At 39.3% G+C, this 24,903-nt stretch overlaps 1 protein-coding gene across 3 annotated transcripts in view; it reads left to right on the top strand.

Annotated features, from left to right (window-relative positions):
• Positions 1-24,903, top strand: part of FBN2 (fibrillin 2) — a 172,180-nt gene that overhangs the window by 23,044 nt on the left and 124,233 nt on the right. For all 3 annotated transcript variants that reach the window (XM_074166568.1, XM_074166567.1, XM_074166566.1), the window contains exon 6: positions 18,418-18,615. In XM_074166568.1, the coding sequence (XP_074022669.1) occupies positions 18,418-18,615 (198 nt within the window). The remainder of the gene's footprint in view (positions 1-18,417; positions 18,616-24,903) is intronic.

The following is a 24,903-nucleotide window of genomic DNA, read 5'->3' as shown; positions in this document are numbered from 1 at the left end:
CTCTAAGCAATCCTGCTTCAGCAGGGGAGTTGGACTAGATGATCTATACGGTCCCTTCCAACTCTAAAAAAATTCAGTGAAATTCAGTGAAATCCATACAACGGAAAGCAAATTGCTAGCAGAAATCTTAAAATAGCGTAATTTTTTAGCCGTAACTAAGTTGATTACAATAAAATGTGATTTAATTGTAACTGATATTTAGATTGCGTGTTATTGGATCAATATGAAATATGTTTCTAATATAGTTACGACTTTTCATGGTCTAGTAAAGGCAGAAGAAAATGATGCTGTTTTCAGGTGAATACCTCCTTAGGAACAGTGGTTTGTAGAAGTCTGTTGCTGACCTTTCGTTAGATGACTTTTTATAGAGAAGCTTCTTAATTGCTTAATTGCTATCTTAAATTAGCCAACTAATAGCCAGTGATACACAAAGCGTTCAAAGCATAAAAAGCCCAAAAGAACAGCAGAGGAAAGTCAATGGAAATACCAAATAAAGTGGGAGTTGAAATATCCCTTATGAAGCAATGAGCTGTTGAAAACAGTGGAAGGAAAGCAGTCAGGAGTCAAATTGAATAGAGTAGAAGCAGCATGGGTAAATGGTAAAATCTGCATAGGACAGGAAATGAGCCCCATGGAAAATGAAGACATTAGTGCTTCAGGTCAGTTCATAGCCAAGTTTCAACACATTGTCGATTCACGGCAGTGGAGCTGTACATGCTGTAACACTATCAGCACATTTGAAAAAGCTGTAGTAAGTTACTGGCTGGAAGTCTTGACTTGCTGCTAAACTTGCTGAGGTGTTAAAAGCTGTGCAACGAGGATTTTGGATACATTTCAGAAAAAGCAGGGGGGATGTCACTAAGATCAGTTCTTACTGATCTTAAATACCAAGTGAAAAAATAGAAAAGGTAATAATAATCCTTCTAAAGGAAATACTACTGGAGAACTAGTGGCATAAGTTCATCTGCTTTTCTCTGAACCTTCAGCTGCTCTAGGTGCCCCACTAAGGACACTCACCTCAGCATATGGCCTTGTGGTACTGTGACAATCTTGCCATTTTTTCAGCATTTTTGTGTGTTTTGCTATTGTGGTATGAAATTTGTTTTTCAAAAAAGTAAGTACTGATTTGGCAGGTTATTGGGCAAATCACTATTGTGAAGACTTTGTCATCTTTAGGTTTAAGAAAACATTCCCTGGGGACTGTATGCAGACTTTTCCCATATGTGCACAGCTTTGTGTTTTATGTGAGCGTTGACCTCAAGTAGGGTATGGCATACATTATGTGTCCTATACAAATGGATGATGACAAAATATTCCCTCATTCTAGTCAGTGGCTTAATAAACATGGTGATCTATTTTTAGTCAGGGCTGAGGAGAGACAGAAAATGTTGCAGTCTGACAACCATGTATGTTCTCTTCCCTGCTTGATTTTTTCCTCCTGGGAGGCAGGTGTGTAATACCGGTTTAATGTGAATACAGCATTACAGCAGCTAACATGGTCTACCAAGAAAAGCTATTTTACATCTGTCTCACATTATACTGATTCTTAGCCTGCAAGAATCCAGTAAGATTAAGTGTCCTGATTTTTCAAAGGTGATGAATAACATTTCTCTTACTGACTTTATTAGGAGCTCCAGGTGCTTCTTGGAAATCAGGCTCTAATAAAACTAACAGGCTTGCAAAATACCTCCAATTCATTGTGCTTTCAATATGTGAAACTTATCAAGGAAAAATATGCTTATAGCTGATGTCCAGACCTTCCCTTCACACCTTTAAAATGTCAGAATAAACATTTCTCATGCAGGAATCTTTCTGTTGTCTTTCTCTGTGTCTATAAAGCTCTGGCTTCAGAGAAACAATTCCCTGCCATGCCTTAGAAGACACATCTCCCCTGTGTCATGATATCCAGCCCTGTAGCCTGCTTTGTCCTTTCTGCTCTGGTCTTCCTCCCTAATTGTCCTCTCATGTTGGGGTGAGGCACAGTAGGCTGTTTCTGTTATCCTCCGTATACTTTAAGTGCAGGAGTATATTTCCAGGGTGGGTGTAGCATTCCTGAGACCCTGACTCTGCGTTACTCTGGATCTCCAGTTTTCGTTTGGGGACTGACAGTAAGTGACCTTCATGTGTGAGCTAAAGTTTTCCTCTTTGTCTGCTTCAAGACCTCAAGCTGTGTCTTCCCTTTGTGTCTGAAACTTAAAACCTGGTTTATATGGTAGATATAGACGGTATTTTCAGTTCTTTTTAGAAGAAGGATATAAAGGGAGAATCCTTGTTAATTTTGAACCTCATTGCAACTATTTTAGCTGATAGATCATAATGTAATGTGACTTTTTTGACATCGTACTACCAGAGACATCATATACCTACCTCACACTTAGCTGTCTGATGCCCAAAAACTTTTACTGCTTCTGAATACTTGTAGAATGCAAGCTTAATCTGCAATATTTAAAATAAATGGAAATTTTAAACAAGACCTCCCAACTAAACCAAAACCATCTGAAAATAATAAAGTTTAACAATGCAAGAGACATTTTCCAGTGTAGAAATTATATCATTTGAAACTGTAAGATGTTTTCTTTCTTGAGAAAAAAAAATTTTCTTTTTTTTGAAACCCTGGCTTATTGAAAGTTGGAGATCAGTGTCAGAAAACTGAGCAGTACAATTTAGAATCTAATCTTGCATTCATTAGGTAAAGGATTCCTTTGGTTATTTGACTGCTGTGTGCAAATGTGAAAAGATGTTTTCTCTCTGTGTTAGAGTTAAGGTGTATAATGCAAAGTTCTTTACTGTCAAAAATTTAAGTTCAATGGAATTACATAAAATTTTCACTCTTCTTGTGATTTTGTAGAACAGGTATTAATGCTTCTGTTTTCAGTCCCCTTTTATTTGCTTATTTTAATTGCGGACTGAGTTTTGCCATTGCGTGCCACTGCAGAGCTCTAAGGCTCCCCAAGGCGTCTGGCCATGCCAGAGGAATAACTTTCACAGCAAGCTGCAATTACTGTTTTATTACTGTAAAGTGACTGATGGTGCTCCTGTATAACCCTACATCTTGCCCATAGAAAAGGTGTTTTGATTGAAGCAGAAGAAGGGGCTTTATCAAGTGATGTCTGTAATTTCTGGCAGTTGCTGGAGCGATCATCCTCACTCATAAGCCAGTGTAGAGAAGGTGATTAATGTTGTTTGAACATTGTGAGACATTAAGTTGCTCACAGGTGGAACAGTGTCATGAGCAGAGTAAAGATCTTTTTATCTGCTCTTGACAAGGTATCCAAAACACAGTTTGAGTGTGGCACTAGGACTCACGGGAGTTCTTTGTTCTTTTCTGCCTAGGGAATCATTTCACTTAATTTCTGTTAGCATATCTTTGATAATGAAAACTTTCATAATTTGATGAATACCTTACAATATAAAACAATATAAAAGTTATTTAAACTGCACGTCTTCTCATTAGTTAAGCAAAAACTTTTCTAACCAAAGAAATTTCTTTTATTTCATTTTCTGAGACAATAGCTTTTAAAGCAGAGTAGTTTTCTTCTGGTCTAATTGTGTTTGAGAAATTATTTTTTTATTACTGCCATTACACTCCAAGGGTATAATTCTATTGCTTCATAGTGTTTTGTTTTTACAAGTCCCTTCTGTCTCTATTGCCAGTTCTCTGTCTGAAGTGACTCTGCTTATTGTCTAAATCAAACATAAAACGCTCAAAATTAAATGAACTGAACCAAAAGCATAGTTAGTTGTGATCCATGCCCATTTATGAAATATAACATCATAACAAGCAAATTTTTTTAATGCTTTCATATATAGTTAAGATTTTGTTGGTACTTTAAAAATACAGCTGTATGATTTCATTTCACTCTGCCTCTCCTCACACTTTTCACTTTAAGAAGGAAAAAACAAATACAGGAAAATGCATAGAATGGATTAGGAGAGGAAGGGGTGGGGACTGCCTATAAAAGAAGTCGAAGAAACCTAACACAGAAACTTGTAACAAGTCCAGCTTTATTGAAATGTAGTGGAAAGATTTCTATTCATTTCAGTCAGGTTAACTAAGGCCTCCCAAGGAGGAAAGGAAAAGCCCTTGAACACATCGGGTAGGGTTTTGCTTCTGCTTCTAGTAACATCTGAAAATACAGTGACATACAGACATTGATTAAGCACACTCATGGAGATGCTTTCTGAAGGAAAGGCTGGAGGAAAAGATACCTCTCACTAGACTGGTTTACATAATTAAACAACCCAGCAAAACCCTGAGTCTTTTCAGATGTGATAAGGGATCAGAGATCCCAATTACTTTCCCATTTTTCTTAACTGTTTCAGCTTTCTCTAATAAAAGAGCTCACCTTTCTGTATACATTTTAGGTAAAACTATGTATCTAAACTAAAAAAGGCATAATAGTACACGTTGTTACAAGATACGTTTCTGGTCAAAACAGTCAAGGAGTCAACCCATCCTCATCCACAACTCTAATTCACTTTCAAATGCGGCAAACAAGAAGAGATGAAAATATCATAGTAATTAAAGTGGGGTGAAGCATTAGTGTTTGTCCGTTGAATTTTTTAGCTCTAAGCAAGGTCTTAATTGATACTATGTAGTCATAGTTGTTTAATTGATACTTTGTATTCATATTTGTTTTTAAATATTTAAAACGTCAGGAGATTTTGAACCATACTACATTAATGAATTGTTAAGCTGAAATGGCTTCATAGCAGAAGGGCTCATAGACAAATTAATTGAAATTAAAAAGCAAACATAGGCCTTTATTATTAGTATACAGGCAATTAAAATTTCAAATGTCTTCGAGTAGGCTTTGGAAGATTCTCTCTCTCTCTCTCTTTTCTCCCCCCACTCTGATATTGGTAGCAAGTTTCCAGTGATCTCCACTGTTTGTCGTCTGGTATTTAAAAAATTATCCTTTGGAAGAGAAGTAGGAAATGTAAATGAAAAAACATTTTCAGACATCGTCAGTAGTCTCAAAGAGAATTCTATTGTTAAACTGTTGAAGGTTGTAGGGTGTATTGGTAGCATTAGTTATGTCATTGCTCTGGGTTTTTTTAGTGATTGTAGTTTTAATAGCTATATAATTTCCCCAAATTTTAATAGATATAGCTATATATTGTTATTCCCAAATTCTTACACAGGAGTGTGCAAGCAAGCTTAGTAAAGATATGTTAACCTACTGTATTGTTTACAGTGTTGTGTAGGTGTAACTGTTTATGTTTATACACACATATATATGAAGAGGGTATTTTATATATTTTTAATATAAGTAATAAAAATATATAATAACATTTTTTAATTTTTCTGCATACTTTTGTACAAATAGTTACATATTTTATGTCACCGGTGTCACATAGAATGATCTAACTTACTCATCTTACTTCATCGTACAACACAATTGTTGAATCATTGTTTCACCTTAGGTATGTGTATACGTGTTCTGTGTACACAGAGATACCAAAGTAGAGCTGAGAGAGAGTGAAAAAAGGGCTTTGAATATTCCTTTGTGTCTTCTTTTGTAATACTGTACTGGGACTCAATGGTTGAACGAGAGACAAGAGAGGAAAAGTATAGATTTATTTTTTGATAACATCTCATGGAAACTTAAGTCTGAGAAATAACAAATGGGTAGATACTTTGTTTGTTTACTTTTCCCTTAAAGGGCATAGTCATTCACTGTAAACCTTATCTTTGTTTTGAATAATAAAAAAGGAGTTTAATAAAACTGTCTAAATGTCGACCCAGGAGCATGAGTGTGGAGGAGACAGAAGTTTCTGTGTCTCTGTGGTTGGGGATTAGACAGATGCCAAATGTTTGGAAATCATTTTCTTTTTCTGTTTTCTCCTCCTGCGTTTTTTGCATGCCCTGGTATTTTTCACTATGTCCATTCTGCTACCAGCTCCCTGACAAATTTTGTGTTTCAGATCAGAGTTTACAAAATGCAGGGGCTGTGAGCCACTGGCAGATCTAATCTTTGGAAGTATTGGCTTTTGAGTGTCTTTCCCAATTTTTTCTGGTGAGGGTGAAATGTGTAGTGTGTACATTCTTCCTTCTTTGCCATGACTTCATTGTCTTCCCCTGTGTACGGCCTTCCCCCTCATGGAGTGCCCTTCACACAGCTGGTAGCATCCTGTAGTCATTGCTCTCTCTTCTGCTGACAGAGAGATGAGAGTCATCTCTCTCTGCAGATTCCCAGGGAGCAGCTGAAGCCAATGAAAATAGACTTTTTGGGTTCAGTCCTGCACTACTAAGTCTGGCAGGAATCCCAGAGAAGCTACTGGGAGTTTTGATTAAGAACAGAATTCAGGTTTAGCACCATTGTTCACATTTGAATCTATATAGTTCTTGTGGTTTTGCTACCTAAGTGCTGCAGCACTGAACTGGTCTATAAGAACTAAAAAGGGAAACTGAAAAATAGATGCTAGAAGATGTTTCTGTTACAGAAAGTCAAAAGGTAAGCTTCATGTAACTGGTGAAAAGCATATTGGACTTTAGAAGTAAAGTTTTAGCGATTTTGATAGTGAAGTATGGCATGGCAATTACGTATCAAAGAAAATGTTCAATTTTCAACTATTGTTCAATTTAAAATGAATTAAATATGAAGGTTTTAAATTATCTATATTTGATCTGATTTAAATTTCCAACCATATCTGTCTTCATAAGCATTAGCTATGCAATGTCTTAAAAGCTGTAGTTACTCTAATAATAGGGAAAAGAGTTATCCAGGTATTATCAAAGATAGAATTTGCTGAAGCCAATCAAGAGCACATTGTTTCCAGGCTTTGAAAATACTGGAGTGCCCAAAGTAAACCAGTTTATTCCACGTCAGGGTAATAGCTTGGTATATAAGAAACGGCAGTAAGTTGTTTCTTTATTGAGAAAAGAGATGAATCCTCTGAATTAACTTCTGTCCCACGTTTTGACTGTTAAAAGATACTCAACTTTATAGTGTCCCACTGAAAATACTGTATAGGCTAAAGAGGTAAATACCTAGAACTCTTTCGTTTTGCTGAACAAAAAGCAGAAATCTGAAGAAGAGGAAACTATGCTTCTGACTCCACACAGAGAACTTTAGTAAATAATAACTGGCTTGGGTTTTAGTTTATTATCAACTCAAAGTATCAGGACAGTCTGTGTAGTCATCTGGGGAAATGTTTCTTGAAAGCTAAATGTGATTATTTTTTTTTTTCCAAGAGCAATGTGTGAAAAAGTTGTTTCTCCTACTTAGAGTAATAATTAACAACTTTGCATTCAGCTGCATGGCCATGCTTTTAATAGGGTTTCTGATCTGCTGAGGCTTTTTGCATGTTTTTCTTCATTTATGCAGGAATTGGTTATGAAATACTTTCCCTCCTCTTTTTGTGAGTATGGGTGTGTTCTGAGGGCCTTCCTAAAATGGCTGCTAAGAAGAATACATTTAACAGGAGGCACTTCACTGCTGCAGTCGTTCTCTTTTACCTAACTTCAACAGAGGCTCCATCATGTGTTATGGCACCTAACTTTGTTCTGTCTCTGGTGTGTGGCCAGCTAGGGGCTAACATGTAAACATCTCCTTTTATGTACTCCTCCTTATTTTTGACCTCTCAGACTAGTATGCAGATTGCCAGAGGGCTGAAAAAACATCAGACCACTTCTCCACCTACCTCAAAAGTTTAAGTTACGTTTAGCTACTTTTAAGTTTTGCAGCTGTAGAAAACTGAACATTTGGACCTTTAAATTGTCCTGACTGCTTTTTCGTACTCAGCTAACTGAAGTACGTCCCAACATACCATGGGGAGAACAGACTTTCTGAGAATAATTAAGTATTCACTGTGGACCTGTTCTGCAGACCCTTATCCACGTGGGTAGTCTTAACCAGTATAAAATGCCTCACTTTCATTAGTGGGATTGGTTTCTGGCATGAGTAAAGACACTGAACTCCAAAGCGGGGTGGGGGGAGGGTGGGGTGGTGGGGTCTACAATGTGCTCTTTACACTATTCTTCAATACTCTCAAAAGTTTATCACATCTGCAGAACTGAATCTTTAAATTTCCTCTTTGCTGACAAGGTATTCTGTTTCTTTGAGGTTGAACTGAATAGCACTGTTTTCCTGAGGTGGGGAACCAAAAACCTGTGGAAGATGTAATGGAAGTTTTCATATTATGGTCCAGAAAAGTAGCATGTTTTCTTTGCATGCATATAGCAAGGTATTGATTTCTTAATTGTTGGTATATGAAGGAATTAAACAATATAATGTGCATTTGTCTGGCTTTCCAGAGTCCAAGTTTTAATGAGTAATATCTTTTTCTTTTCATCATATGGGCAAATCTTGTCAATGAAATCTGAATACAAGGTTTTGTGCAGGGCACAGAGTTTCAACAGAGGTAAGGAGAATCCTTTCTGTCATGGAAAAATCAAACATCCAGCTGTCAGGCTGTAACAGAAAATCATTCTGCACCTCCCTGTTCTACCTACAAAGCTTTGTTGGTAGTACAGCGTTCTTTCCTGGTGAGGATTTAAATGGCCTTGGCTTCACTCTGGTCTTCTGGTATTTGGTAGACTTAGGTCTTACCGTTGCCTGTATGGTGGGGAGGAAAACCCCTGGCTTCCCTTCCATTAAAGTTTTGAGGTTTGGGTCTTGGGGCTTCGGGGATGGGTATTTTTAGTTTTGAAGGAGCCTAGTTGTGGACCAGAATGCCCATATGCTGGGAATTCCTCTAACTCAAAGGAGAAACGTAAGAGGGGAGGGCAGTAGGCAGCATGATACACAGAATTACTTTGCTGCTTTGAATTTTGTAGACAACTCAGCAAAGTAAAGATGTAAGAAGCTAATGTGAGGATAGTAGGTATGAACTGCTGAATCTTGCAAAAAATTATTCTTGTGATTTCTTGTCTCTGTGTACGCTTTGCACAGGGGTAGTTCAGCCTGTAACTTCTTGTAATAACTGATGATTAGTACTTTGTTGTGTGTCAGTTTGTGTGTTAAGTAGTTACCCATAGAGGTATTTCATAGAGTCATAGAATGGTTAGAGTTGGAAGGGACCTTAAAGATCATTGAGTTCCAACCCCCCTACCATGGGCAGGGACACCTCCCAGTAGACCAGGTTGCTCAAAGCACCATTTCATTACAGTTCAATATCCAAACTTGGATGCAAACTTTATATGGTGGTAGGGCTTGTGGAAGTATAAGGAAATACATACATTTACAAGAAGCTCAGAACAAATCAAAATTGGAAACCTTGCTGGAACAAAGATTCAGGTATATTTATTTCCCAGCTTTTATTCTACACTTGGAATTTTGTAGCAGTCCGTCTATGATACTACAGTTACACATGGCAACAGTTTCTTCCAAGAAGTTTGTAAGTCTATGGAAATACTTTGCTTCTGAAAGCAACTAAATTTCATAAATTACAAAAGGAAAGTATTTCCATGCTTCTATCTTTCTCTGCTTTTTGTGTGTGTATATTTATCAAAACGTTTTGTAAGTCTTAAAATATTAGAAGCATTTTCTTCAATGTTCAGATTGATTACAGAATATTATATTTTATTTCAGAAATATTATTGATTGTCTGGTACTTTGCCATCCTTTCCTATGTGCTTAGGTGTCTAACAATGAATTCTTTTTAATTAAAAAATAAAAAATTAAGATCAGCAGATAATACTATGCTAATGCTTTACCTACTTAAAACTGACATAATACCAATTATATTTAAATGGGTGTACAAACCCTGGAATGTTGTTTTTGGAAAAGAACTGCTTTCACTGTTCCAGCAAGGGGAAAATGATAGTGTGCTTAGAACTGACATGGCAGCAGTACTGGTGGAAATGGGAATTTTGCTAAAAGCTGCAAACCCCACATAGACTGTTGCATTAAACACATTTTTTTTTTCTTCTTTCATTTAGAGTTGACCTCCACTCCATTTTAATTGCCATGTGTATATCAAATTGCCTAATCAATCACTGGAGTTTGTGTGATGGAAAGTATTGCTTTGCAGGAACTGGTCAGACATGGTCATGTGGGACCAGTAGAACAGTAGTAAAAACTCAACCTGAAAATGAAAGCTGTCAGCTGTATAAAAATGTTCAAGCCTTCATGAATATATTTAAAATAAATGTTAAAAATCTTTTTCACTAAACTGCTCTCCTTCACTATTACATATCAAAATAAATTTTATAAAAAGCCATTGCTTCAGACAATGACTAGAGAACTTTCTGTGGATGTGTCTCAACTTTGAGTTATCCATAATTTAAAATGTTTAAAAAACTTCAGTGTTCATTGTTTTCATTAATCATAAACTTAACAGTATTAAATACTTAATTAAGGAATTGACACGTAAGTTTTCTTTTAAAAAAAAAAAAAAGTGGGGGAAGGAGGCTCCAACTTTACTTTTCAGGCTTTGGTTTATGTGAACTTTACCTTAGTCTAACTAGTTGTACTGCCCATAGACTATTTTTTCCAGGAGAAATTATTAGCTTTGCCAAGTCTCTTTTATTTTCCAAGAGACTAGCTCTCATTTTCAGCCAACAATCTTTTTTTCCGTAACTTGTTGGATGTCACCTTTGAAAAAAATGCTTTTTATTTATATCAAGCCTGAATCAGTACAGTTCATCTAACTTCATGTTACCTTTGAAACCTCCCTTATGGTGAACCCTCAGTGTTGGCAACTAAGCATTACTGCAAAAAGAACAATTTTCCATATTAGGATGATTAAAATATTGCAGGAAAAACAGTTTTAGATAATCTTTAATAAAACAAACATATGTACCTTTGTAATGTTTAAATATCTTTTTGCATACTGTGACTTATGATCTGCAGATGTTGGAGTTGAACAAGAAGAATAATATTTGCATATGCATACATTTCAGATTTGTGGTCTGAACTCAAGTACAACTATGAGTATTACCAATCCTTTCTTACTCAGATGAAAAGTTAATCAAAGCAAGCCCTGGGCTCCCATTTTTTTGGAAACACAAGGGCAATGCTGTCTTTTATACAGAATCAGTGGGAGAACGGGGTATGCCTTGCTCTTCCAGTCGTTCTGATACTACGGTAGGAACCATGGTATTAGAGGGAATTCCCATGGAGGGAAGATGGAGCTCAATTATACATTTAATTATGGAAACATTTTGATTTCACATTGAAAAGGGGAAAATTTAGATACAGCTGCTTTGAAAAATCTCATCGGTAATCAGGGAGCAGGTGCTGCAACAACCAGTGAAAATAAGCTTGAGGTTTCTGGAGACCTCTGCATATTAGTGAAAATTATGGGAAAATTTTCCACAGCATCCTATCAGAGGTGTAATAAAGACAGTTGCTTCTCCAGCCTGTTTCATGTTAGAACATCTTCTAGTAAGGCAAATTTAACTTTAGATCTTTGCCTATATAGACTTAATCTCTCCACTCTGCAGGTTCCCTGACATGGAGTCCAGTCTCTTGGACTTCCACCCACTGTGCTAGTTTTACTTTTGGAAGGGAGTAAAGTTCCTGGTAACCCTAATAGCAGGTACTACTTTCCAGCATTTGAGTCCCATGTATTAGGTTATTTATCTAATAATGCTGATGTGTGAAACGGATTTTTGAGGTGTCAGTAGTAATAATAAGCTGTTTACTATACTTGAACCTGCAAGTGAGGTGGTAGAAGTTGGAAGGATTTATTTTCTCATCCCTTCATTAATATTTGATAAATCATAATTATGGGAGAGAGATTCTAAAGTCCTTACGAAAGGCAAATTTGCTTTGTAAGGAAGTGGAACAGGTTTATCAAGTATTAGGTTTTGTCCTTTAATTGACACAGATGGGAACGTATATCTCAGACCTCCTCTTTTCCTCACTCATGTAATTCATACTGATCAACATGCTTAATGTTTTCAGTATTTTATTTTTAGTAACAGAAGTACCAATATTCAAAATAGCTTATAATTAAAAATATTTACTTGCAGACACATGGCTTTCTTAGTTATGGTTTTGTGGAGTTTTGTTTAAATAAAAATGATGGAAGAGACTTTACACTTCCTTCCTGCTAATCTTCCTAGCTCTCAACAGACATGAAATACAGGACTTGTGATAATATGCTGCTCCAACACTGCAGTCTATGTCCTTTTACTCTTCCGGAGGTTTTACATAGGCTTTCTGTAGGTGCAGGAGGCTGCCTCTGTACCACAAATAGTACTGTTGGGCTTGACACAGAAACAATATTTTGGTATTAGTTCAGTTAAAATTTCAGTCTGTGCTTTCCTGTGAAAAGATACTTTCACGTTTTCATATTCTTCCAGATAACTCGCAATAGACATTCCAACATGTCTAGGTGCCTTTTTACTTTTCTTGATGTCTCACTTTTTCTCTTTTTAGTTACCTGGGAAGAGGTAAAATTTTCATAGGCTGGAGTAGTTAGTTAACATGGCATGAAACTGTGGAGGCTAAGACTGTGACAAAATTAAAACAGAAATTGGATCCTTATATGTGTACCAAAATATTTTAATGTTTTGTCCTGAATGACAACAAATGGTAGTTGGGATGTTAAACATTGTGTTTCAGACTTTGAGCTAATGGGTGTTAGGCACCAGGAGGAAACTTACTGTGGCAGACAGATTATCCCATGTCTACTTACAGCAGGCTTTTTACACCTTCATCTGAATCATCTGGTTTTGGCCAGCAGTACAGAAAGAAAAACAAAATAGATGGATATTGGACCATACCCAGCACTAGGATTCTTATGTTTCTAATCGTTGTGGTAGGGTCCCTGTCAAATAGCTTTTTAAATTACAGGTAGAATTAGAATAGACTTACAATGTTTTTTAAAGCAATTAATGGAAAAGATCCCAAGAACTGTGATAGTTGGATAGTCCCATTTGTGAATACAGAATGCACACTTCTATGAAAGAATAGAAATGCCAGAGTATAGTTAAAGTTAGAAGTCCAGTATACTATTTCCAGGGTTTTTTTTTTTTATGTTGATGTCAAGAACAAAGTGCTTCTTAATAAATTTGATTATATTAACAATTTGGATTGTTGATAAAAGTTGTCATTCTTCAAATCATTGTGCATATTGAATATAATTTTCTGAGGTTAAAAAAAATGAGCAACACGTATGTGCTGAAAATCACTTTCTTTCACCAAAGCAGTTACCCTTTCTAAGCAACAAATGATTTATAACATATGTTCTAACATATGTTTTTTCTGGCAAGATTATTCCAGCAGCAGTGCTGGGAAAGGAACAAATGAAGAAACACCTAACAATAAGACAAGAAAACCAATATGGAAAAGCTGATTGATTCACAAACTCAGGGTTTTTAAGGTCAGATGAACCATTATAATAATGTAGTCTGACTGACTGTATAAAACATACTGTGGAGTCTCACATGGTAATTTCTGAATCAAATCCACAACTTCATTTGAAACTACAAAGTATCTTCAGATGGTGTCTAGTTTTAGTATGTTTGCTTCCCATGAGTAAAAATATACTGTGTGACTAGAGACCTTTATGTAAACAGCTGTACTTTAGCCCGAACATGCCTGCCTTCACTTCATATTGTAAAATCTTACATTTTCCTCCTAGGATAAAAGACCAGCCACTATCCAGGCTTTTTACTTTTGGACTTCATTTTGAATAAACTGAATGGATAAAGATGTTTAAAATGGATACATTTGTTATGGATAAAATTTTTAATGACAATATTATTTTAAAATATTAATATTACTAGGAAGGATGTATCTGAAAAGTTAAATTTTTCTTGTGACTCTTTCCATAGTTTTTCCAGTTTTCCATCATCCTGTTTGAAATGCAGTTGCTATAGTTGTGCAAATTTTTTTTTTATATATAAATCTACCTGAAAGTTTAATAATAGTTTTGTTTGTTCTTCTACTGTTTAAGCTGCAGTAGTCAGATTTTTAGATGCCTGCCTGCAGACTTACACTGATGGAAGCTGCTTGATTATAGAACCTGAATATTATGATTTATGCATTACCTATTAAGGCATGGGTAGGCACATACATACAGGTTTCCAGTGCATATGTTTCTTACTTCATAGGCTATATTAAGCAATGCATGTATTGGTAGGACTCCTTCTTGTGTCTAACTCACTCATAGTCTCTTGCACAAACACTTTCTTTAGTCTGGTTCCATTCTCTAATCTTTCTTTCAAACATAACCTCCAAACTGAGCTTTTCATTACTAGTGTTGACAGAGTATACACATAATCATCTTATGTCTTATGGGGAGGTAGTGGAACTCAAATGCAATTCACAACTGTTAAAGTTCCAAGTTTAATCATATCTGATTGAATTCCAAACTTCTTAACGCAGAAGATCTTTGGCCAGAATATTCCTATGGATCACCAACCATTGAACAGAAGAATACATAATTTGTATTTCTAGTCCTGCTGTAATTGCTTCATGTTATCTGAAGACTGGTCCTATAAAAAAGTGTACCTCAGAGAACAGATGCTATAAAAGTACAATACTGTCCAGCAGAACTACTTATTTTCTGAATAAGAGTTCCAAACTGATCTGGGATGTCAAGATTATCAGTCCTGATGAACGCAAGCTTTGGAAATTTTAGAGATGCATAATAAATCATTATTTGATTTCATTATAGGGGCCATAAAGAACCGGACTCCATTTGACTGCAGGGAGTAAGGTATGCATGAGCAGCCATCATTCTGGTCATCATGCACATTGAGTAGTACTCCAGGAATACATCCATGCCTACCTGGGCTGATGCAGAGTACAACTTCAGAAGCAGGACAGGATTTGGTATTCCCATAAAAATCTGTGTGGATCCAGAGATCATACAGTCACAGAATGGTTTAGGTTGGAAGGGATCTTAAACATCATCTAGTTCCAACCTCCCTGTCAAGGGCAGGGACACCACCCACTAGACCAGATTGCTCAAAGCCCCATCCAGCCTGGCCTTGAACACTTCCCACAACAACTTTGGGCAGCCTTTCCAGGGCCTCACCACCCTCAGACTGAAAAATTTCTTCCTGATATCCAGTCTAAATCTACCCTCTTCCAATTTGAAGCCATTACCCCTTTCCTGTCACTACACGCCCTTGTAAAAAGTCCCTCTGCAGCTTTCTTGTAGGCCCCCTTTAAGTACTGAAAGGCCACTGTGAAGTCTCCCTCAAGCCTTCTCTTCTCCAGGCTGAACACCCCCAACTCTCCCAGCCTGTCCTCATAGGAGTGGTGCTCCAGCCCTCTGATCATTTTTGTGGCCCTCCTCTGGACTCTCTCCAACAGGTTTATATGCTTCTTATGTTGGGGGCTCCAGAGCTGGATGCAGTACTCCAGATGGGTTCTCACCAGACCAGAGTAGAGGGGCAGAATCACCTCCCTCTACCTGCTGGCCACGCTTCTTTTGATGCAGTCCAGGACGCGGTTGGCTTTCTGGGCTGTGAGAGCGCACTGCTGGTGCATATTGAGCTTCTCATCCACCAACACCCCCGAGTCCTTCTCAGGGCTGCTCTCAATCCATTCTTCACCCAGCCTGCATTTGTGCTTGGGATTGCCCTGACCCACATGCAGGACCTTGCACTACTGGAAATCTTACTTTCCTCTGGTAGTGATTATATTTTATAATGAGGCTCTCAAAGTTGCTAGCGGCTCATAGATGATCTTTTCAGGTTTACCTACACACATCCTTTTGACTTTTTCAGCTTCATGTTTTTGAGAATCTTATTCATGAGGAGTCTAAAATTAACCTTAATTTTCAGGAAAGACTCAATCTTCATTGATCTGACTGCAATTATCAGTTGGGCAAAAAATCTGCAATGTTCAGATTACAGTCAAGGTATCAGCTCTCAATACACAGAGTAGAACACAGACTTTCCCAGAATCTGTCTATTATTTGTACTTTGGTCATTAATGAAAAAATGAAACAAGTGGACTCTTTTTAAGCATTTTTATTACTATCATATTAGCGGTGTATGTGATTTGGTTGACATTAGAATGGGAGCTGGCTCATTGAGCAGTTGTTAAAGCTTTTTCCTTGCATATGAAGCTTGTTATTTTCACAGTGTGACACAGAAAATACTTTTATAGATAATATTGGGCAATAAACTATAATACAGCTATTTGCTATAGAGCACAATACTGTTTTCCAAGAAAGAAATAGTGCTGTCATTGAATTTAATAGCCAAATTCCTGTTTGTTTTCACCAGAATCAGAATTCAATTTCCTTCAGTTCTTAAATTCTGAGCAGTTCTATTTTCCTTCTGATAGCAGACTGACCATTGCTGATGATTTGCAGGTTAAATGCAGACTATCACATATTCCCCTCAATCTTTGTGACACCTGAGTAAACTTTACGTGAAAGAAGTATACGGTCATAAACTGTGATGGAGTCTTTTCCTTGCCCTTACCCCTTAACTAAAATCCAGACAAGATTACAGTGAATTACTGAAATTTAAGTCTTTGATGGTTGGAGTTTGTGTTTCAAATATTTGTCATTCTCATATGAGCCTATAGCTTGATGAGATCAATGTCTTCTGCTGTCAGCCATCAGGATCTATATTTTATGTTAAAAATTCAGCGCTCTCTGATTTGGCAAGGACCTTGGTTGTCATTAAACTGAGACCATTGTAAAGCTGCTTGTCCTCCAGTATGTTAGATGAAAGATCACTGAAACCTTTTTCTAATGGACAGGGTTTTCCTTTTATAATGTGTCTGTTTTACATAAATACATATGTATATGTAAAGGTTCTATCTTTGTGGCTTGATGCACACAGGGGAAGCCCAAAGGTATAACTCTGAAAGTCGTTTTCTAATGAAAATTAAAAAAAAAAAAAGTTTACAGTCCTTACCAAGTATTTAAGATCTTTTAATCTCCTTTTATTGTTAGGCATTTTTGTTGTGGATACTTATTTTCTTGCTAAGCTTTATTTAAAGTGAACAGCCAGTTGAAATTAACCACCAATGTGTATAAATTAACAGTGTTGAAAAGTCTTTCCCAGACTGATACCTGAGTGAACCTTATCAAAGATAGGGAGCAGAACGTTTCTTACTATTTGAGCTAGCTTTTACTTCAAGAGCTTTGCGTCTTATTGCAAAGAAAACTTCAAAGTTTCACTGGGAAGAAAGAAAGAAAAAGAAAGAAAGAAAGAAAGAAAGAAAGAAAGAAAGAAAGAAAGAAAGAAAGAAAGAAAGAAAGAAAGAGAAAGAAAGAAAGAAAGAAAGAAAGAAAGAAAGAAAGAAAGAAAGAAAGAAAGAAAGAAAGAAAGAAGGAAAGAAAGAAAGAAGGAAAGAAAGAAAGAAGGAAAGAAAGAAAGAAAGAAAGAAAGAACTGAGGTCTCACTGGGAAGACCATTTTTTCCCTTTCCAAACACGTCAAAGCTGTTATTTTTATTCTTCAGGGTGGAAGTATAAAATTCTAGAAGTCATTGATTGCCCCATTTGTAGCTTGGTTGTGAGACCAATTGCGCAGTAATGAAAGTGTGACGAAGACCATGTATGACTCCCATGATCAGTACTGGAGTCAGTTTTCAGTAGGAAAAAAAGGAGAATCAAACAGGATAGCAGGGAGTGCAGCTGTAACCCCACTGTTATGCCTTCTTTCACATGACTGAGTCTGAGTGGAAGCTTTGCATTTTATTCTTTTTTTACTCCCTCTTAAAGTTTCCATAAGGATATGAAATCTGGCTTAGAGCAACCATCTGTTTCTCATTTGTTCCTAGAGATTTTCAGTTAATTGTTGTTCCCAGTTTGTGTAGCCTCATAAGGTCAAAAAATCTTTCTTTTTATACAGGTTGAACCTTAATGACTTAACTATTTACAGGAATTTGACTAGGAGTATATTTTCAAGACGTTTATATGCTATATTAAGCGTACTCGATACGGATTGCATATGTTGTATTATCTCATGGTATTCCTCTGAAAATAAATGGTGGTTTACCAATTAGTACTCTCTAGGTAGCACTATTTTGCGCTAAACATTCCAGAAGGAATGTTGATTCTGTGACAGTCACTGGCATGGACCTTGATCAATGTGGAGTGAACAAATACGTGGCTGCCGTGGTTTGGAGTTCCCTCCCATGAATTGCCAAGAAGTAAATTAGGAACAAGAAAACAGTTCCCGGTCCTTATTTGCTTAATCTGATTTGATATTTTGATTACTTGGTTGCTTATTTGTTTGTAAAACTCTTTCACTTGTTACGGATTTTACTGGATACATTGTGAGTAAACAGATCGGGTTTGGGTCCAGCTGCGTTTCATTACTTGCATCTATCAGAAAAATAGATTGAAAGATAAGATAACCTTGTGAAAATCATTACCTTCAGTGGAAGGTGTCATGCTATTTCTGTAAGCAGTAAGATAACTTAAATTTCCAGGTCCTCTTGTAATTTTCTTGATATAAGTATCTACTGGATTAAAAATTGATTCCTTCTATAGTTAATAATACACTGTCTTGTATAATACAGTGATGTTTTCTTTTTTCCAGATTACAGAACAGGCCCATGTTTCACACAAGTTAACAACCAGATGTGTCAGGGCCAGCTAACTGGGATTGTTTGCACAAAAACCCTCTGCTGTGCAACCATTGGGCGTGCATGGGGTCACCCCTGTGAAATGTGCCCTGCTCAGCCTCAGCCATGCCGTCGTGGCTTCATCCCTAATATTCGCACTGGAGCATGTCAAGGTAAGCCTTCTGGTTTAGATTGTGTATGACCGTTGTCTTGCTGATACGAGCCTTGAAAAACTTGTGTCCACTTAAAATAAAATTCGGATATGCCTTACTGCTGATAGGCATTTTCCCAGGTTTCATTTTTTCCACCAATTAAAGTTGGGATAGGTATATTCATCACTACACAGCCATGCCATACCTGGGGGCATCTGTACCACCATGCAGCATTCTTTTCCCACATGAATAAAGCTTGATGGATAGTATGAGACCAGAGGGCCCACTTCTCTGAGGTGGGTCAATGAGTTTAAACTCTTGGACCTTAGGGTAGTAATTCACTGTGTGGGCCCACTTGGTTACATTTCATTTTCCTCTTCAGTGGATGTACCAGGGAACATCTTGCATTTGAAAACAAGGCCTTGGAAATGAGTGTGTGAGTCACTGTTTTCCTGCTTCTAGATTGAACCAAAAATTGTCCCACAGAATACTGTTGCATATTTCGCCTGGGTCTGTCATGTCACAATCTTGCATTGTATAGGAAACAAGAGAGTTGATGCGTTAAAGTGGGTTAAATTAAATCCACTGCTTTTGGTGGTCCAATCCCAGTCCCAGGTATGGGTGTGGTGTTGCTGGTCCAGCTATCTACCTCTTCCAGCCAGCTTTCATTGTTGTTTAGGCTCAAGAGCGTGGGACCTCAAGCTAGAGGTATACAACAGACCTGTACACCTTCAGCACAGCACCAAAAATTAAAAAACAGCAGCAAAAATTAAAAAAACCTACGCAAACCCTTACTGACCTGGTCACTACAGGCAAACCTCTCCACTCCCTCCAATAAGTCAATTCACACCACCCAGTATTCCCTCTGTGCTGGCAATGGGGCCTCAGTGGAATACAAGGACTCTGTACCATACAAGTGAACCAAATTATGCCGTTCTGAGTTGTGAATTAATCCATGACATTCCTGCAGAACAGAAAAGAAAATAGTGGGGAAAGGCTGGATGGTTACCCCTGGATCCACTTGTGGGGAATTTTTAGGGTCTTGCTGTCAGGAGTCTGAATGCTCCAGATGTTATTATGCATGCTTAAAAGGAGGCCTTGTCTAAACCCTTTGATGGGGTGGTTAAAAGATACTGCTTGCCCAGTCTGCAGGTCTCGAGTCCAGGGGAAGTCAACAGGTTTGGCAAGGGCAGTCCAGGCAGAAAAGCTTTGCCAAGAGTTGACCGGTATGTGCCCCAGTGGAAATTTATTTTGGCCAGGGCTGTCCACAAGCTGCTTCCCCAGTCAGGCTTGTAGCACTGTATTGCTTGTTTTAGGTCTGGAACAAGAGCAGTGTCTCTTCATCAGGAATGTGCAACACCTCCCAGGCAGTGGACACACTGAGAGGCTCACTGCCCACTCCTTCAATGTGATTACATGCATGGGGAGAGATACCCAGGGCTGCCATTAAGGCAGAGGGAAAACAAGAAATTTGAGCTCCAGTGTCAATAGAACTTCTTTCAGGTAATCTGTTAGGGCCCAGGCTGATAACATCATGTGGATTCCCCCTTGGTGTCCCAGTCAAAAAGTTTAAGATGCCGTACTTGGGACACAAGGCAGGGTATGGGAGCTACTAGTTTTATGCCAGTGGGGTGGTAGCATACCCAATAGTGTCTAGAGTAGAGCCTCTGTGGCATCTTTATAAAATGGGTTGGCAGACAGGTGGTCTGCATCCTTGCCACACCGGCTGGCTTCATGGGCAGTTTGGACCATGGTCCCTAAAACTGCTAGTGTGCATTGATGCTAGTGACAAACCTAGGTCTAGACCTTTCCTTTGTAGCCTGTTTCTGAGGTCTTTCTTGTCTCTCATCCCCTTGAGGATTTAACCCAAGGTCCCGCAGAACTTTGAATGTTCTGGCCTCTTTCAGGGGTTTTTGTTGAGTGACATCTTCATTGCATCTTACCATTCTAGCCTTCTGTGTTAGTCAGTTTATGAACCATCTCCAATTGTTTTGCCTGTTTCGCATTGCATGGGTGGTACTAATTTAGATTAGTTTAAGGCTGGGTCCCAACCTTCTTGTGAGCAGTCTGAATTTATTGAGGTTCAGGATCAAATACAATGGTGGGTCTGAAGCTTCCCTGCCATTATTGCATCCCCTTTGATCAACAAACTATTCAACAGCCAACTGCACTCATCCATAAGCCAATTCCTGAGCAGTGCAAGCGTGAATATGCGGTTTTTCTCCTCGTTCCAGTTTAAGGGACACCTCGGGTGGTCAAGGAACATAACGCTCCTGGACCCGCACTGAAAAGGATGCCAGCTCCCCAGCCTCCCTACTGAGCTTCCTCTTGATTGAAAACTGTTCAGTCACCTCCTACCTCATAAAACTCATTTAACCCACTGCATTGCAGACTCATTGGGCTGTTTCCAAACTCCCTCTCTAATGTGGCCAGATCAAGGGCAAGTGGTCTTATCTCCATCCCAGGCAGGTCTCCCATCTATCCCACTACTTATCTCATGTTTGATAACAGGTAAGACTCCTTGCATGGTATTGTCACCATCATCTGGCCAGTCACCTGTCTCCTTTTGGGGGCCATTCCCAATGTTGCCATCCCAGTGCTCGGGATCTTGTGTTAGGGCCTGCATTTTAAGGGCATCCACAGTCCCAGCCTGTTTCTTCAAGTTAGCACTGACCATCTGTACAACTTCATCTTCTAATCTCTTCAGTCTCTTCTCATTTTCTCTCTTGTTTCTGTAGAGTTAGACCTTGCATCATCAGCTGCATCTCATACCTTCCTTGTAAGCTTTCAATTTGAGCAAGCAGTTCTCTTTTTGTCTTCCTGGCGCCTCTTTTCATCACAGTTGGTATGACAGCACACACCCAACATCTTACAGATGATGCCTTTACCTTTTCCATCTTTAACTTTTCTCTGTGCCAGGACCATGTGGCTTTTCATTGGGTCCCTCTCAGACCAGTGGTTTCACACTCCAACACTGTGAAACTGGGGCCAGCAGGGGAGAACCCCATGCTTACCTAAATAAACCTCTACCTTCTGAGGTGCTCCTCAGACCCTGCTCGCTGTGCCATTTTGTGTTGTGGTCAGGCCTTCTGCCGCTTTCTGCCCCTTGAAGGAAAAAGGTTCCAAGTCTGAGGTATGAAGTGAGTGTATTGGGATAAGGCACTTATTGAGTGGATAACAATTACACCACCCTGCAAGTTGGGGTGCTTCTATTCTAAAATTCCTTATAATCTACCTAATAGATATCACCCAGCTCCCAGAAAGTGCCCTCTCTCACCCGGCGCCCCAAGGCAGGGAAGACCATCAGGGCATGGGCCTGCTCTTCCTCAGGAGTGCTCAGATCAGGCTCTCACCTGGAGTACCGCGTCCAGCTTTGGAGCCCTCAGCACAAGAAGGATGTAGACCTGTTGGAGTGAGTCCAAAGGAGGACCACAAAGATGATCAGAGGGCTGGAGCACCTCTTGTATGAGGACAGGCTGGGAGAGTTGGGGTTGTTCAGCCTGGAGAAGAGAAGGCTCCGGAGAGACCTTATGATAGCCTTCCAGTACCTGAAGAGGGCCTACAGGAGAGATGGGGCGGGACTCTTTATCAGGGAGTGTAGTGTTAAAATGACAGGTGGCTGTTTTAAACTGGAGGAGGGTAGATTTAGATTAGGTATCAGGAAGAAATTTTTCAGTCTGAGGGTGATGAGGTACTGGAACAGGTTGCCCAGAGAAGCTGTGGATGCCTCATCCCTGGAAGTGTTTAAGACCAGGCTGGATGGGGCTTTCAGCAACCTGGTCTAGTGGGAGATGTTCCATGGCAGGGGGCTGGAACAAGATGATCTTTAAGGTCCCTTAAAACCCACATCATTCTATGATTCTGCAATTCATACGGCCTTCCTGTGGTGCTCGTACTCAGTGGGGCCACTGCTGTGGCTCAGCCCAGCAGGAGGAAGGGTAGGCCTGGCCCAGCCCGGCTAAGCAAAGGGCGACCCGACGCTGAACATCATGTCTGTGAACAGTTCAGTTAGTGCAGGTTAGTATTTGGGCGGGAATCAGGTGCTGTAAATCAAAGCCCTTCTTTGAGTTCTGTTTATGACCTGTATAATGACATAAGTTAACAAAGAGAGCAAAATCCTTTTTGATCATTCAATCCCCAGTTAGTCTGGGAATAAACAGAGGTTAAAATAATTTGGGGTGAAAGATTTTTTGTTTTATTTTGTTTGTATTCTGATTTCACAAAGTGTCTATGCACTGCTCTGTCTCTTTATTCATATCTTATGGCTTCCAAAATCAGTGTGGGGCAGCACGGCTGGGATGCTGCAGGCATTGCCTGCACAGCAGGTCTCTGTAACAGAGTTAGGAACCTTCTTAGCAAAGTCATGAAGTTGACTAGAATGATCTGTTCTAAATTTTTATTTAGGTGATTCCCTGTAGTGCTGGAGAACTTTCTACTTTAATTCCCTATTTACAACATGACAAAAAGCATACTGAGCAAGATTTGTTTGTGTGCTTGCATGTGTTAGCAAGAATTTCTGTGAGGTAGTTCAGAAAACGGGATTTGACACTATCTCCCATAAGACTTTGATGTACGGGCTGGATGAGCAGATGATGATGTGGATGGAAATCTGGCTGAATGGTCAGGCCCAGAGGGTGGTAGGTAATCAGCAGTGCAAAGTCTAGTTGGAGGCCAGTGACTAGAACTGTACCCTAGGGGTTGATGCTGGGTCCAGTCCCATTTAGCATCTTCATTGATGAGCTGGATGATGGGTCAGAGGGTATGCTCAGCAAATTTGCAGGTAGCACCAAACTGGGAGGAGTGGCTGATGTGCTGATATGTCATCCAGAAGGACCTCAGCAGGCTGGAGAAATGGGCTGACAGGAACCTCATGAACTTCAGCAAGAAGAAGGGCCAAGGCCAAGGCCAAGGCTGAAGGGAGACCTTATCAATGTCTACAACTACCAGAAAGGAGGTTGTAGGGAGGTGGGGGTTGGTCTCTTCTTCCAAGTAACAGGAGATAGGGCAAGAGGAAACAGCCTCAAGTTGCACCAGGGGAGGTTTAGATTGGATATTAGGAAAAATTTTTACTCTGAAAAGGTTATCAAGTGTTGGAACAGGCTGCCCAGGGCAGTGGTTGGGCCTGGAGGTATATAAAAGACTGGTAGACATAGTGCTTAGAGATATGGTTTAGTGATGGTTTTTGTCAGTGTTAGGTTGACGGTTGGACTAGGTGATCTGAAAGGTCCCTTCCAACCTAGACAATTCTATGATTCTAAGATCAGCCCCAGGTGCCAGTATTGCTTGGTGGTGGTGGTCTTGAAAGCAACATTGCAGAAAAGGACCTGGGGGTCTTGGTGGACACCAGGTTGAACGTGACCCAGTAATGTGCCCCTGCAGCAAAGCAAGCTAGTGGTGCCCTGGGCTATGGAAGAAAAAGTATTGCCAGCAAGTCAAGAGTTGTGATCCTTCCCCTGTCCACAGCACTGGTGAGGCCACACTTGGGAGTGCTGTGTTGAGTTCTGGGCTCCCCAGAATGAGAGCTACTGGAGAGAGTCCAGTGAAGGACCACGGATATAAGGGACTGGAGCACGTGTTCTCTGAGGAAAGGTTGAGTAAGCTGGGACTCCTTGGCTGAAGAAGAGAAGGCTCAAGAGGGATCTCATCAGTATATGCAAACACCTGAAGGGAAGGTCCAAAGAGGACAGAGACAGTCTCTTTCTAAGTGGTTCCCAGGGCAAGAAGCAGTGGGCACCAACTGAAGCACAGGAAAATCCTCCTCAACATCAGGAAACATTTTCTTACTGTGAGGGTGGCCAAGCACTGGCACAGGTTGCCCAGAGAGGCTGTGGAATCTCCCTCCTTGGAGATACTCAGAAGCCATCTGGATATGATCCTTGGCAACTTGCTGTAGGTGTCCCTGCTGGAAGCAGGGTCTTTGGGACCAGATGATCTCCAGAGGTCCCTTCTAACCTCAATTCTCCTCAACCTCAACCTCTGTGATTCTGTGAAAAACATCCTGATTCAGGCAGCTGCTGTTGCCAATGGTGTTATAAAAGATTTCAGGAAAATTACTCTTTCAGTGCTTCAAAAGAGGTAATGTCCTTTTTTTTCTCACCTGTATTTCCCTATTCCTTCTCTTTCAGTCTTTTCTGCAGCCCCATGTATTGCAGCATTATTCTTAGTGCTGCTTTCCCCGACACTGCATCACAGTTCAGTGGCTTAAAATTGCACAAATCTAACAAAGTCCATTGTTTGTCTGAATTTCTACTTCAGGTCTCCTCCATAAGTTCTTAGTGACAATCCTTTATGAACTTGAGTTGAAAAATA

This window comes from Numenius arquata, chromosome Z (genome assembly GCF_964106895.1).
Source record: "Numenius arquata chromosome Z, bNumArq3.hap1.1, whole genome shotgun sequence".
Taxonomy (NCBI): Eukaryota; Metazoa; Chordata; class Aves; order Charadriiformes; family Scolopacidae; genus Numenius; species Numenius arquata.
This window is presented reverse-complemented; position numbering and strand designations above follow the sequence as displayed.